Below are 14,219 nucleotides of genomic sequence, written 5' to 3'. Positions count from 1 at the left end.
CACACCCACGACCGCCACAGCAGCCGCCGCCGCGACCCTCCGTGAGCCCTCTGCGCGGCGGGCTTTCGCTCGCTGCAGCCTCGCCAGCCTAGGGCAGGGTCGCCGTCGTCCCCATTGCCGAGATGAGGAGACTGAGGCGCGCGGCCTCCCGGGACCGCGCTGCTGGGAGGCCCAGGGCCAGGGCCGCCACCGCGCCCACCAGGCACACCGCACGCCCCAGGCACACCGAACCGCAGCCGGGCTCCGGCGGGGCCCCCGCGAGCTGCGCTGTGAGCGCACGTTCCTCCCGCGGCCAAGGTCGCTTCTCGGCACCCCACGGCCCGGGCGCAAACCCGGTCCGCCCTCCCGGGTCTCCAGTCCCAGTCAGACTGACCCGGGGATGGGGGGCTCAAAGCTGGGAGGAAAAGGGGGCACAGAAGGCGGCCCCCCCACTCCACACTGGGACTGCTGGGGCTGGGTTAGGTCCGCACGCAACTCGGGCGTGGGGGACACGGTGTCCCCCAGCCACGCCCCCCCACCCCTGGAAAGCACCCCGAATCCAGAGGTGTCGGACCAGCCGAATCTGCCCAGCTCCTACGTCCTCCCGGCTAGGGAAGGGCCTCTCGGCGCCCGGCACTCCGGCGCTCCTGGCGGGACTGGCGGCCTCCCCCAGGTTCCCGCGACACCCCCGCCTTCCGGCTTCCCCCGCCCCGGCCCATCCCGACCGGGGAACTTCCCGAGCGCCGGCGAGACAGACGCCCGCCCTGCCTTACCTTTGCCCAGCAGCGCGCCCAGCACCAGGCTCAGCGCCCCGCACAGCGGCGCCACCGGCCCGGGGGCCGCGCCCTCGGAGCGCATCCTGCGTCCCGGCCGCTCAGGCCGCCCTCCGCCCGCCTGGGGCGCAGCGCCGGCCCGCGGTCCCCGCCGGCTGTCCCATGCCCCGGGGCGACCCCCGGCTGCGAGTCGGCCGGCCCGGCTGCAGATCCGGTGGTCTCGCCTGCCCCCGCCGTGGCGCCGCGGCGGTTCTGGATCCCGCGGCAGCGCGCGCTCTGGCCGGGACAACTTTTCTCCAGCCGCCGCCGCAGCCGCCGCCCGCCCCGCCCCGCCCCCCCCGGGCCCGCCCACCCCGGCCCGCCTCCGGCCCCGCCCCCGGCCCCGCCCCGGGCCAGAGCGGAGCCTGGAGAGCCGGGAGGGGCGCGGGTGCGGGATCCCTGGGGGCGGGAGAGGTTGGCGAGCCGGGAGAGCGGGGTTCGGCCGCACCCGGGGTCCGCTCCGTCCGTTGGCGGCCTCCCGCCCCCGCGCCCTGCGGCTCGCGTCCCGGAGACTTCTGCGCAGGGACCCGCGACTCAGCATGGAGCTGGACCCTTCCCCTCGCCACCCTCCCGCGGCCGCGGCGGGCGAGGGGGCGTCCCTCCCCGCTCTTCAATTTCAGGTCATCCCCCGATTTTTTGTCTTGAGAGCTGGGGACACCTGGAATTGAAAGTTCCCTGCGTCCGCTGCGGAAAGCTCTGGGTGGACCCTTCGGTGGGGAAGGCAGCGTGCGGAACAGCCTGCCGAGGGACACGGGCGGAGGGAGGCGTGTGCACATCTGTGCATGTCTGTGCGCGAAGCAGGAGATCGCAGCGGTGTCTGGGGGTGGGGACTGGAACGCGGCGGTGGAGAAAAGGTTCATTTTTCACTGCGGATCCTTTTATCTTGTTGGGGCTCCTCCCCACTGCCCATGTGTTTCTACTAACCCTTCAGGGAGGAAATACCCCCTCCCCCAGCCAGACCTGCTTCTGCAACCACTAGTAACCTGCAGTTCAGGCCAGAAAGATGTGCACGCGCCGCGCCACCCCACTTCGCGACGCTGCCAGAGCCGCCCTCCTTCCTCGCGGGGACCCCAGCTGCTTGCCTGGGCGGTTACTGACGCTCGGGCCTCACGGCGGGGCGGGGGGGGGGCGCTGAACAATCCGAAGGCGGGACCCCAACTCCCTCCCCTGCCTGTGAGCGAGAGGTGGTGCACCGGGAGCCCAGAAGCTTCTCCGGGAGGCCCAGCCCACCCCAGGCACGCCAGACGCTCCCCTGGGGTTGGCGTCTGGGCTCCTGGAAGACGGGGTCCAGCCGCCCGGCTCTCACCAGAGCCGCAAAGCCTCGGGGAAAGGCATCCAGGCCACTTCTCCAGGGAGGCCTGCCTGGGTGGCAGAGATTTTCAGGTTTTAAGTGGATTATGCTGATAATTGGCCAACCCTTCCGTTCATTCAGCTAGTGTAGACACACCTCGGGAAGCAGTCCTAAAGGAGACTCGGGCTCCTAAAATGGAAAACACATTTCCTTCTCATTTTTATTTGTTAGCCTAAAGTCACTGGAGAAGAAATATTTTTCATTTAAATGTTTCTATCCTTAGTGAGAAATGCGACATATCTGTTAATCCTGAGGGAGGGGTTCAGATCGGTTTTATCCTCTCCCCCACCCCCCGTCTGATGATGGAAACAAAAAGCCCCTAATGATGCCCTCCATGCCCCTGCCCTTCTCCTTTGTAAGTTTATAATTTGCAACCCACCCTCTCTCCCCCATGCATACACATAATTTCTTTCCTTTTGGCACAGAATACTGCTTTCCACTGCAAAGCCAAAGGCAGATGGTGGTCTGGGACTCCACGGCACAAATCATCAAGAAGCAAAAAACTGAACGAACCACAGAAATATGCATAACAGGTAAAGATGAGAAGAAAAGCAGGAGGTCCTCAGCCAGGTAAACGGGCTTCACGTTACCCTCATGTGTCCTAAATCTCGAGAGCTCCTTCAGACTGGTTCTCCAAGCGTGGGTGGCAAGAGCCTCCCTCCTGCTCCCTCAGGGGTGGACACAAGGAGACCCAGGTAATGGGTGCTTCTTTTCTGCAAATCTGTTTAGGATCCCATTTAATCTACCCGGTGACCTTCTAGGTATCAAACATGTGTGCAAAACCAAACAGAAGGGAGGATGTGGTCGAGTTATCTTTTTAAGGAAAATGCCCCCAAATGGAGGTGAGAACTTAAGAGATTCATGGGCTAACAGTTTCCTGTATTTATTTTTTTTTAAGGCATGTATTATTTAACCCTCAAATCATTAATTCCTTAACTTAAATTACTTCCAGATGCTTTTCTGAATTTCATAACAAACATCAGAGACCACTAATCCCCTCAAAGGCTTTTTCGAAACTCCCCATGGGCTATGGGCACATGGAGACGATTAACATGATTTATAGGACACAAGAGCTATTGGAAAGAGGAAACCTGCTGCCTCCACATGTGCCTGAGTTCCCAAGTCAAAGAGATGATTTCAGACTATGTTGTTGCTCGGGCCTACATTCCAAATTTTTAATACCGTTGTAAAATGAGGGATGGATCTCGTGAAGTTAGCTCAAGCGTTTCTCATGAGATGTGCCCCTGGACGGGACCTATAGGCATGTATTACCAAGGACAAGGAAAATGAGGGCTATGTGTTGGCCTTACGAGACAGCTATGGTTGTCTTACAGATGTCATGTCAAGTCCTTGGTGTTAGAGAGAAGATAGGAAGGAAGGAAGGAAAGAAAAGGGGATGGAGGAAAGGAGGAAGGAAGACATGTTTAGCAATCTGGCCTGGCATTTTTCTCAATGTTTATAGACCTCATCCCATTCTTCCCCCGAGCTTCCCCCGAGCCTTAATGGGAGAACTGTCACTGTCCATTGACATTTCCTTCATTCACTCAGCAAATATTTATCTATTGGTCACCATTTGTCAGGCTCAGATATGGGGTTCTAGCATTGAACGAAACAGACGGAAGTCCTACACTCACGGATCTCACATTCCAGGAGACAGACTCTAAAGAAAGCCATCCTGCAAGACAGCAGGTTCCGGGAGAAGAGCTTTTCAGGCTGAGGCACCCAAAGTGCAAAGGCCAGGAGGTGGAGGAGCCAAGGGTCCCATTTTTCCTTCAGAAGGGTCATGTGGCCTCTTGGAGGACCCCAGCGGCGGAGGAAGCCTGGCGTTCGTTAAGTCGGCTGGAGGCCGGCAGGAGTGCTGGGGGCTGGCATCGGAAGGTGGGCATGGAGGCCTGCCGTGGAGGCGGAGACCGTGAATGCTGCTGGCTGTTGGTGGAGGCAAAGCGCCCGCGGATGGATGGTGGGGCCGTGGGAGAGCATCAGTGGTCCGGGGTTTTGGCCCAAGCCACTGGGTGCCAAATATACCCTTCAGGGAGGAAGGAGAAGACCAGGAGTGAGCAGTCTTCGGGGTACGTTAGGACAGAAGGCTGCTGAGGCTCAGATGGGAGTTGAAGCCGGATGCTGGGAGATGGCAGTGGTGGTGATCAAGGTGAGCCCTCCCCCTGCTCCAGAAGTGGCACAGTTCATAGCCCCCAGCTCTGAGTTAATATTGGCTTTGACCTTGGGAAGATCCATAAGCTTTGGGTTCTCTCTTCTTCTGGCAAACTCCAGGAGCTCCGCCTGGCTGACACGGAACGGAGTGGGGAAGTAGAATGGAGAAACAGGGTGTCCTTCCTCCCTTCCCACCGCCACACCTGCCACGCTTGGATCAAGAGTCCAGCCTCGTGGCGTCCAGCAAGAAAGCACCGAGGCAACACTGGGGGCCGTTCACCATCCACTCTTGCTCACTCACACGCGTATTTGCTGATGTCTATCTGCAGCCTCCCCCAGCCCCTGTCAGCTCCGTGGGGGAGGTCTGGCCTGCTCAGTCCTGTGTTCCTAGCCCCGCCACAAGTGTGTGCATAAAGATGAAGCCCGTCCAGGGAGTAGCTATCGTGAAGCTACAGATTACCAGCCCCGCCTTATCGACCAGGAAGCTGAGCTCCACACGTTTTTACCTTGAGCTCCCTTGGCCAAGAGTAGTGAAACAGTGATGATCCCAGTAATGGCGGTAACATGTATTAGATGCTTGCTAATTGCCAGACAACTCTGTTCGCAACCTACGGATATGTGCCTTATTAGCCCATTGTACAGACAAGGAAGCTGATGTCCGGGTGGTTACGTGGCTTGTTCAGGGTCACCCAACTGGGATGTGGTCAAACAGGGTTGAATTGAGGCCATCTGTGACCATTCATTACACTCACCTGTGTCGAGGTGCATGCTTATGTCTGCCCATTCTCTACACTAGGTGTCTTGGTAACCTGTGTTAGGTCTCATTTGCTAGACCTTTCTATTTTGAACAAACACTGAAAAATTATTCCTTTGTCGTTTCCACTTAGCCTAACAGACAAGCTCCCCAGTGTCTTGTGCTGCTCAGGCATCTCTGAGCCTGAGGCCTGAACTTGGCCTCTGTGGAGATTAATTTCCTCTGGCAGGAACACAGGCTCAGCTACCCAAGCTAAAATGCGAGATGCAAGTGACTTTTGGCCTGTGAGGATGGCTTTTTAAAAATTAATTATTTTTATTAACATATAATGTATTATTTGCCCCAGGATACAGGTTTGTGAATTGTCAGGCTTATATACTTCACAGCACTCGGGAGGATGATTTTTAAGACTGATGCTCGAATGCCCACACTGACGCTTGTCCTATGTCCGTCCTGGTACCTGCTGCCTTCCCAGACTTTGGGTAAAGACCCTCAGGGCAGATTTTCTACCCATCACCTTTCTATTCAGGGATCGAGGTCAGCAAATGGTCCTTTTAGTATAGGAGCTGAGTAATGATGCTTCAGATTAAGTGATAAGTGAAGTAATCACACTGACATCACCTTAACGGCATTTGTATCCTGATCATCACCATCACCACCACCACCATCATTCTCATCACTGCCATCATCATGTCCACCATAACCATCATCACCATCTCCACCATAATCATCACCATCACCACAATCATCACCATCATGGCCATCACCACTGTCACCATTACCATCATCATCACCATCACCGCCATCATCATGTCCACCATAACCATCATCACCATCTCCACCATAATCATCACCATCACCACAAACATCACCATCCACCATCATGACCATCACCACTGTCACCATTACCATCATCATCACCATCATTGCCATCATCATGTTCACCATAACCATCATCACCGTCATTGACATTATGACTACCATCACCATTACCACCACAGTCACTGTCTTCATCTCTAACACTTACAGACTTCTTATTTCGTGCTAGGCACTATCTTAAATACTGTGACAAGTATTTGACTCATTTACTACTTGAACTCATTTAATCCTCACAATGATCTTATGACGTTAATATTGTCATTAACCCCACTTACAAACAAATCGAGACACAGAGTTTAGGCAACTTATTCAATATCACAGAGTTAGTAGTTGGCAGCCCTGGGATTTGAATCCAATTAGTCTGGCTAGAGAATCCCTGTAAACAATTGTCAGACCTTACTGTGCTTACACAGCACCTTGGGAACTTGTTAAAACATTGATTCTAATTCAGTAGATCAGGATGGGGGGTTTGGGGGGGGGCTTGCAACAGTTTTCCTAACAAGCCTGCAGGTCATCTCGAGGCTCTGCGTCAGGGGACCAGCTTTTGGGGAGCAATTCCCTAAATCATTACTCCATTATACTCCCTACGTAATTATCCAAAGTCATTATTCCAACTATTCTTATCTGAAAACTTCACCGAAGTGAAACTCTTACTTGGGTCTCAACATAAAGTAGGCATGAGCATACTCAGTGCATTGCATCATTCCAGAAGAAGCATGAGGTTAGACAGTTTATCATGGAGTCAGTTAAGGACAGTTGCTTAATACACATCTCACTGAACTCCGTATTCAGAGAGGATGGACGTGGGGACGGCTTTGGTCAAAGTGGCGGCTGCTCTATCACTTGGGTCCCTGAATGACCTCAGTGAGCAGAGTTCCCTGCCAACCAGCAGTGGTCACCAAAACTTTGAATGACACATGGGTGTTCACTGTTTTAAGCCATTGACATTTTGGGCCCATTTGGTGTTGTACCATAACATCGCCCAACCTCACTGAGACACCCAACATTCAATGCCACACTTCACTTGCTCAGCGGTGCCCTTGTTCTTTGTGGATTATCAGATCTTGGTACAGGAGGAAAACAATCTCCATGTTTCATCCATCTTTGATCCTATGAATAATTGTTGAGTGATTACTATGGGTGGGCATTGGACTAGGACCCTGTCCTCAGAGAGTGTACTTGGGGAGATAATAGGCAAACACAGATGTCTCGAATGACCATCAGAAAACAGGCGCAAATGAAATGTTACAAGATCCCAAGATCGGGAGTTCTCATCGCCGACTTGTCTTCCATCTACACGATCTAACTTCTGTTCCCTACGCACGCTCCACTCATTCTCCCTTCAGAAACTTTGTACTTGATGTTTTCTCCCCACCGAGAGCCCCCGAATAACTTCCCTCTCCTTTTAAATGTCCCACCTCAGCCAGGTCTTTCTCCACATGGCCACTCACCTTGAACCCAGAGACGAACCAGAACCTGCCGGGCCCAAATTTGTTGAACACACGCCAAGCCATAGCTTTGAGGGAGTGATGTTCTATCACTGGCTTCAGGGATGACGAGAGATGAAGTGTGGGGGACAGCTGGGGGGCCTGGCTGGCTCTGTCCGGAAGGTGTGTGACCCTTGATCTCAAGGTTGTGAGTTCAAGCCCTTTGTTGGGTGTAGAGATTACTTGAAAATAAAATCTTAAAAAAAAAAGAGTGGAGACGGGCAAGACAGGAGGGCAGAGTCTTTGCGGAAAGGGGAACAGGACAGGAACACAGGACAGCCCATAAACAGGTGTAGAAATAGTCACTTCCATTCAGTCCCATCACTGCTGGCCAGAAGAAACAGACTAAGACTGTTCCAAAATCATTGGCCCTGAGATGTGGTGGGTCCAGCCATTCTACTGACTGCATCCTCTCCACCCCTAAGTCTTCGGTTTTGTTTTGTTTTTCAATTTTATAGTCATTACTTGGTAGGAACTAAACATTGAATTGTTAATAGGGAATAATTCATTTCAAACTCAACCAACCACTGTGAGAGGCAACCCAGCATGTAAGCGGCGATATTACTCTCCCTTTTAGAGTCCCTCCCGGCCGCCCGTGATCAGCATCTTAAGCCAAGGATTCAGGACGGATTCAGGACCGTCCTGGCTGCCTTCAGCCACCTTTCTCAGGTTCAGACAATCCGGGTAACTTCAGAAGCTTTGCAGCTAGACCCACGGCATTGTTCTTGACTCCCCTTAAAAGTCTCTGATGGCCTGTTAAAAAAAGATTGAGCTTCAAATGGAAATCTGCCAAAATTGTGTTGTTTTGACAGTTGGAACAATGCAGTGCCAATTCCGTGAATTTATGGGAGGCAGAGCTCTGCTCCCTCCCCAGGTGCCGGCTTCAGATGGTTCTAGAGTCAGCAGTGCCCCCTGGTGGCGCTGAGAGGCATTTTCTGCAGGCCCAGTGGAGAAGGAGAAAAGCTCCAATTTGGGGGCTGAGCAAAGGGGCAGACGGATCCTTAGTGACATTAAGTCCAGCAGCCTTTCACACAAAGGGATGTCTTTCTTCTCAGGAGGCCCCTACTGCTCACTACAGTTTCCTTGCCTCTGACTTGCGAATAAAAGGTGCGATGCTTCCTTGCCCACCGTCTGTGGGACCCCAGTAGCCCATGCTTCCCCACACAGCCATTGTCCTCATAGAGCTCAGGCAACGGGCATTCGGTCTCTGTGGAGCGCTCAAGACATGAAAGGTCGGGCCAGGCAGAACCAGGAACGAGGCTGGCCAGGGGACGGTGTGGGACCCTCTCCCTGTGGGACTGCTGCAGAAGGCGTGACCAAAATCATGTAGGTGGCCCTTGTATTTGCTGATGGAGCTCAGGGGCCACGATTCATCAAGGTGGGACTAGGGGAGCTCAACCACTGTGAACAAGGAACTGAATTCAGGAAGGAGACCTTATATAATTGTGGGCGAAGCTGGTGAAGGAAAATCCAGAAGGGGGCGTCGGAGGATAAGCAAACGTCAGTAACCAGCGTTCTTAAGCCTGGATGTGATTCAGGGAGAGCTGAGTTATCTGCCCGTTTCAGGGGGACGGATTGGACCTTACGGACAAACCAGAGAGGCAGGGGTGTCCAGCTTCCAGAGCAAGACAATTCAGGGGGAACACTTCGAAGAGGCCATGGAGGAGTTTAGCCTCGGCTGTGGTGAGTAAGTAAATGCCTACTTGATAGACAGTCACACAGCTTACAGCTCCAGATTCTGAATAAAATAAAATACAAAAGCAAAAGAGAAGCATGAACAAATGACCCAAACCAACCTCCTGAAGGCTCTGAAGAGTGAAGGGAGGCAAGGAGGCAGATTCCGGAAGGAAGCCGACACCTGAAAGAAGGAAAAGGTGTGAAGAAAACTGCCCGTTTCTGTGGCTCTTCCCCCAAAGGACAGGTCACTGTCACTGCTGTCGGGGAACAACGGGTTCTCCTGTAGAAACCACTCCTTGTGGGCTGGAGAACTGGAGGACAGAGTCTGGAACAATCGCAGTCACTGGAAAGTAGAGAGGAGGGGTCTAACAACAGACAAGACCAGAGAGGAGCATCCCCAAATTCGGTGTATCAATTCTGCCCTCGTTTTTGGAAGACTGGTGGACCCCGTAGGCATGGGGGGCAAAAGAACTGAACTGATTTAAGCTGCAGCCCAGGACACAGCTTTCTAACTGGACCAAGTTGCTTGCCAGCCAAAGCTAAAAAGTTAACACTTTTCGGAGGAATGTAACAGAACCCAGAATCTCCACAGAATTCAGAATTCTCACGGAATCTTCTTACAGAAGATAATCCATAATTATTTGACATCCAGAAGCCAGGAACATGTGGAAACAGAGTCTAAAACCTCCTCCTTTGGCCACCCCAATAATTTTTCTAGGTGCTCATTCCTGCATTAGGTAACTATGTTTGAAGGATTTACAGTAGCTCCTGTTTCTTGCTCTGTTCCTTGGCTAAAACAGGGGCAGCTAGTAAGTATTTTGAATTCCTACAACCAAGAGAAAGTGATCATAGGACCCAGAGGAAAAACTGTAGCGTGCATGCTTTCATATAGAGGGATAATACATGTTTTTAAGGCTCATAGAGGCAAGTGAACTTCAGGGAAAACCGTGCCTTTCCATCTCTTCACTGTAAAGGATCTTCTTTCTTTCCTTTTCTCCATCTTCCCTCCTTCTCATCTCTGCTGAAGGCAAATACCAAGTGTTCATGGAGCCCTAGGTAAGTGACTTAACTTCTCAGCCTCTTTTTTTTTTTTTTTCTCACCAAAACAGGGAAAATTATACTTACCTTTCAAGGTGGTTTTGTTAGTGAGAGTGAGAATTCTTCTCAGTATGTTAAAGCAGAAGGGAACATTAATTAACTTCCACAAATGGAAAATTCAAGGATACAGGCAACTTCAGGTATGGCTGAATCCAGGATCGATGAAAGAATCATGTATCTAACTTATCTCTATCTGTTCATCTACCGACTTTGTTTCTTTTTATATGTTAGGATCACTTGTCCTAAAAATTACTTAGTCTCCCAGAGCCACAATTTGCTCATTTGTACCATAGAATATTAATAACATTATCACCATAGACTGGTAGTATGGATTATGACGTTGTATGTGTGACCAGTGTATAGTGAGTGGTCAAAATCTTATTAGTGGGGGCTTTGTCTTAATACTATAGTAGTGGGAGTAGCAATTATATTCCACTAGAAGTGTGGACGTCAAGGTAAACAGGTGTCTATTGCATCAATAACAAACATTCATGCAGCCTTTTTAATGAGTGGAACTTAGAAGCTGCTAATGATGGGGGAAGAAAAAGAAGAACACTTCACTGGGAGAGCAGCTGAATGGCCCAGAGAAGGTGGGGAGACTTACCTCAACTGCTGCCATCATGTCAGGATAGGGAAACCGAAAGATCCTTCTGGAAGTCTGGATGTGGACCCCGGAACTGGTCAGGGAAGATGGTCTGCACCTAAAGGAGGAGAGAGAAACCAGACTGCCCAGCAGCTCCCAGCGAGGCTGACCACACAGTCAGAAGACAACACAGAGGCTCCTTAGCTCTGTCCCCCACTCAGGGTAGGGCCTAGAAGCTGTGCTCACCCCCAGGCCCACGTGGTGGCTTCTGTGAGCTTGAACCATGTGAGCTCAGAGAAGCAGAGCACAGAGTGACGCTCCTGGGTTAACAGGTGTATGTCTCACCAGCTTGACCACCTTAGTAGAGAAGATCTCTCTCTCTCCTGGTTGCTGAAGCCCCAGGCCCAAACAGGGCTGCTGTTAACAGAAGGAAAAAGAATCCCAGGTGAGCAAAATCGTCATCCAAATGTTTTCCTATGACAGTGGTGCCCGTATTTCTTGTTCTTTTTTTGCAAATTAATAGATTTTAAATATTCAGCAAACTATAAATTGCAATCCGTGGTGGCTATAATTTCATACGAGAAAGAATCTTCTGATTTTTAAAAGGCTGGGCAGGACAGAGTGGCAGAAGGCACAGGCTCGCAGAGGCGGGCAGGGGAGGGGAACGGTGTCCTGCCACACGGTGTCTATGCCTCATGTCTCCTCCTGCTCCCGTGGGAGCTCTCTCGGGCTCCGGGTGGAGATGGCAGTTTGCACAGCACTGCCTTTTGACAGGCTGCCCCTGAACGGTCAGCACCCAGGAGACCTGCAGGTGTCTTCTTTCATCTAGAGGCGTGCGGTGATATTTATCACAGTGCTACAGCAAGATTTCTCCATTAATAAACTAGGCAGCCTCCTGTGACTTGCAGGACAAGATGAAGGTGGTCACTCATGCATTCCTTTACTGCAAACATGGTTATTAATCACTTCTCCTTCTGCATTTGTCAGGACACTTGGTTGAAATTGGCTGAAACCCACAAAAATGGGAAAAAAAATTCTCCTGCATTATCAACCTTCGGAAGAGCCCTGTGGTCCCTTTCTCCTCCTCCCTCTCTCTTCCTTCTTCCTCCCCCCACATCTCCCTTGGCAACAACCGTCTTCTCTTGGCCTTCCGTTCTCCAAGAACCCGGGGCCAAGAGTGCCAATACGGGCTCGTGGCCTTCCGTTGTGACTTTAGAAGTCCCGGGAAGGGGCTCTGATTAGCGCAGTGGGTCAGAGGTCCAGGTTTTCCTCCAGTCCTGTCATCAGAAAGGCCATGTTGCATGAATGAATTGTATTGGTACCTTGAGCCACAGAAGGGTGTGTATGGGGGGTGGGGTTGGCGGTCTAGAGCATCGCTCTCCAAAGGAGAGGGCTGCATTTCCATAAGAGAGAGGGAACGTCTAGGAGGTTTGTGAAACAGTGCCATGTGCTGGGGGTGGGACTAGAGCAGTGCATCATCACACATGCTCTTTATCTGGGTATCTTGTACATACCTGGGTGCTGACTGTGCCCACGGGCGGCACATGGAAACTGTGGGGCACTTAATGCAATGTACAGGGGCCAGAGGGGACCACCCACGGTGTGCATGAATGTCCCCATGGAGAGAAGGTCGTACCAGATGCCATTTGGGTCTTTGCTGAGAGGCATGGTCTTCCTGGAAGGGGACAGACGCATACCCAAATGACAGATGACACCTCTTCCTACATTTGAGACCCCAGGTGAAACACTCGTCAAGATCTAAGTGAGCTGTCCTCTCGCTCTGCAAATAAAATGCCTTTGAAAGCAGTAAGTCTGTAACCCCTCGGTATGACATGGTTTATTAGGCCTTTACCCCAGAGAAGCCGATGATGGTGGTGGCTACAGATGAATGGGACTTCTGAGCATTGTGGAAAGGAAGGGATGGTGGCGCTTCAAAGAAAATCAGAATCACGGTCGGCACCAGCCCCAGACGGTGGGAGGAACGCCACGCCGGGGAGTAAGATGCTCCCGATGCCCGGTGGGCATCCCTCCATCCCCTCCTCCTGGGGCTCAAAGTGTCCCCGGCTGGGCTCTGTCCCACCCGAGACCAACCCCAGGATGACCCAATCCCAACCCCTTCCCTTAGAGCAAAGCAAGAAATGGCATCTCCTTTCTCCTGATATTGGTCATTTAAATTTCAAATGTGCCTGCAAAGTCACTCACAGGATAAGTGGCCCTGGGGGTCAGATGACCCACCCACCCCAGCCCACAGGGCACCCCCACTCCCTGGGACTGGCCTGGAAAAAAATCCGCAGAGCCAAACATGGCCGTTGGAATGAATTGGAGCATTTTGTGACACTTTTTCAAAAGAAAAGCCTTTTCGATTTCCTTACAGCTATGAATGTTTGCCTGATATTAGGATAAACTGTTCGGGCTTTGTTTGGGTAAAAATATGCTGTTTTTAGTGGGTGGGAAAGCTCCTGGCCCTGGGAGACCATTGCATTACCTCTCCTCCTCGACGGAGGGAGGGTCTTCTAACTTTTCCTAATGTGCTTGCTGTATGCACTTTATTTGACTGTGGCTTAGAAACTCTCTGTGTTGCCTTTTCTTTTCTTTTTTTTTCTTTCTACTAAAACCAAATCCCGGGTCCTGTCTTGTGACTAGGAGCTCCGTGAGTAGGGTGAAGCGTAGGCAAAGGTTAGGTTTGGATCTCGTGATCCAGGGGACCCACTGCACACCCCTCGTGATTCCCTTCAGCATCCCTGTTCCGTTTTTCTTTTGCAACGATCCTGGATGACTCTTCTTCCTATGGGTGTGGCAGTGAGCGGAGGGGACATCTTGAATGTGTCATGGTGACAGAGGCAGCCTGAAGACAGAGCCGGCATCCTGGATGGCAGAGCCCAATTAGGGCGAGGTGTCACATCAATTAGCCAGCCCTGGCTCGGATGCCCTTTTATTAATGAGATAATAAATTCCAGTGTCACCGGAGTCATGTCAGGTGAGTTCTCCGCAGCCATACATGGCACAAGGAAGGATGCTGGTCCTTTTACCCCTGCACACCGTTCCTTGCCCTGCGGACGACCGGCAGTGACCTTGAAGTGACAACACTTAATTTCTTTAGCTGGCATCTGTGAGTGAGACCATCTCACAGACTTGTGCCCCTGAAATACAATTTCCAGTGCTTTCGTTTATTTAGGCCTCAAGGATTGGAGAGGTAGCTGTTCCCAGCAGCAAGACCAGGATGGCAGCCACCTGGAGGGAGGAAAGGGAGAAGGGTCTCCAGCTCCTGTATGAGCTGAACCTTCTATTGTATTTAATTTTTTAAAAACTATTTTATTTATTTATTAGAGAGAGAGAGAGCCCATGCACAAGCAGAGAGAGGGGTAGAAGCAGACTCCCTGCAGAGCAGGGAGCCCAATGCAGGGCTCGATCCCAGGACCCTGAGATCATGACCAGAGCAGAAGGCAGC

The 14,219-nt window shown here is 52.0% G+C and overlaps 1 protein-coding gene across 1 annotated transcript in view; it reads right to left on the bottom strand.

Annotated features, from left to right (window-relative positions):
- The window catches only part of TMEM132C (transmembrane protein 132C), a gene marked incomplete at its 5' end in the record, with an annotated part of 290,448 nt that extends 289,611 nt beyond the window's left edge, over window positions 1–837 (bottom strand). Inside the window, one exon of the mRNA XM_080822233.1 lies at window positions 753–837. Within this exon, the coding sequence (XP_080678359.1) occupies window positions 753–837 (85 nt within the window). The remainder of the gene's footprint in view (window positions 1–752) is intronic.
- Between the last annotated feature and the right edge of the window lie 13,382 nt (window positions 838–14,219).

The sequence above is a fragment of the Martes martes genome, assembly GCF_963455335.1.
Source record: "Martes martes genome assembly, chromosome: 13".
NCBI classification, from domain to species: Eukaryota; Metazoa; Chordata; class Mammalia; order Carnivora; family Mustelidae; genus Martes; species Martes martes.
Note: the sequence above shows the minus strand (reverse complement) of the source record. Positions and strands in the feature narration are given on the sequence as shown.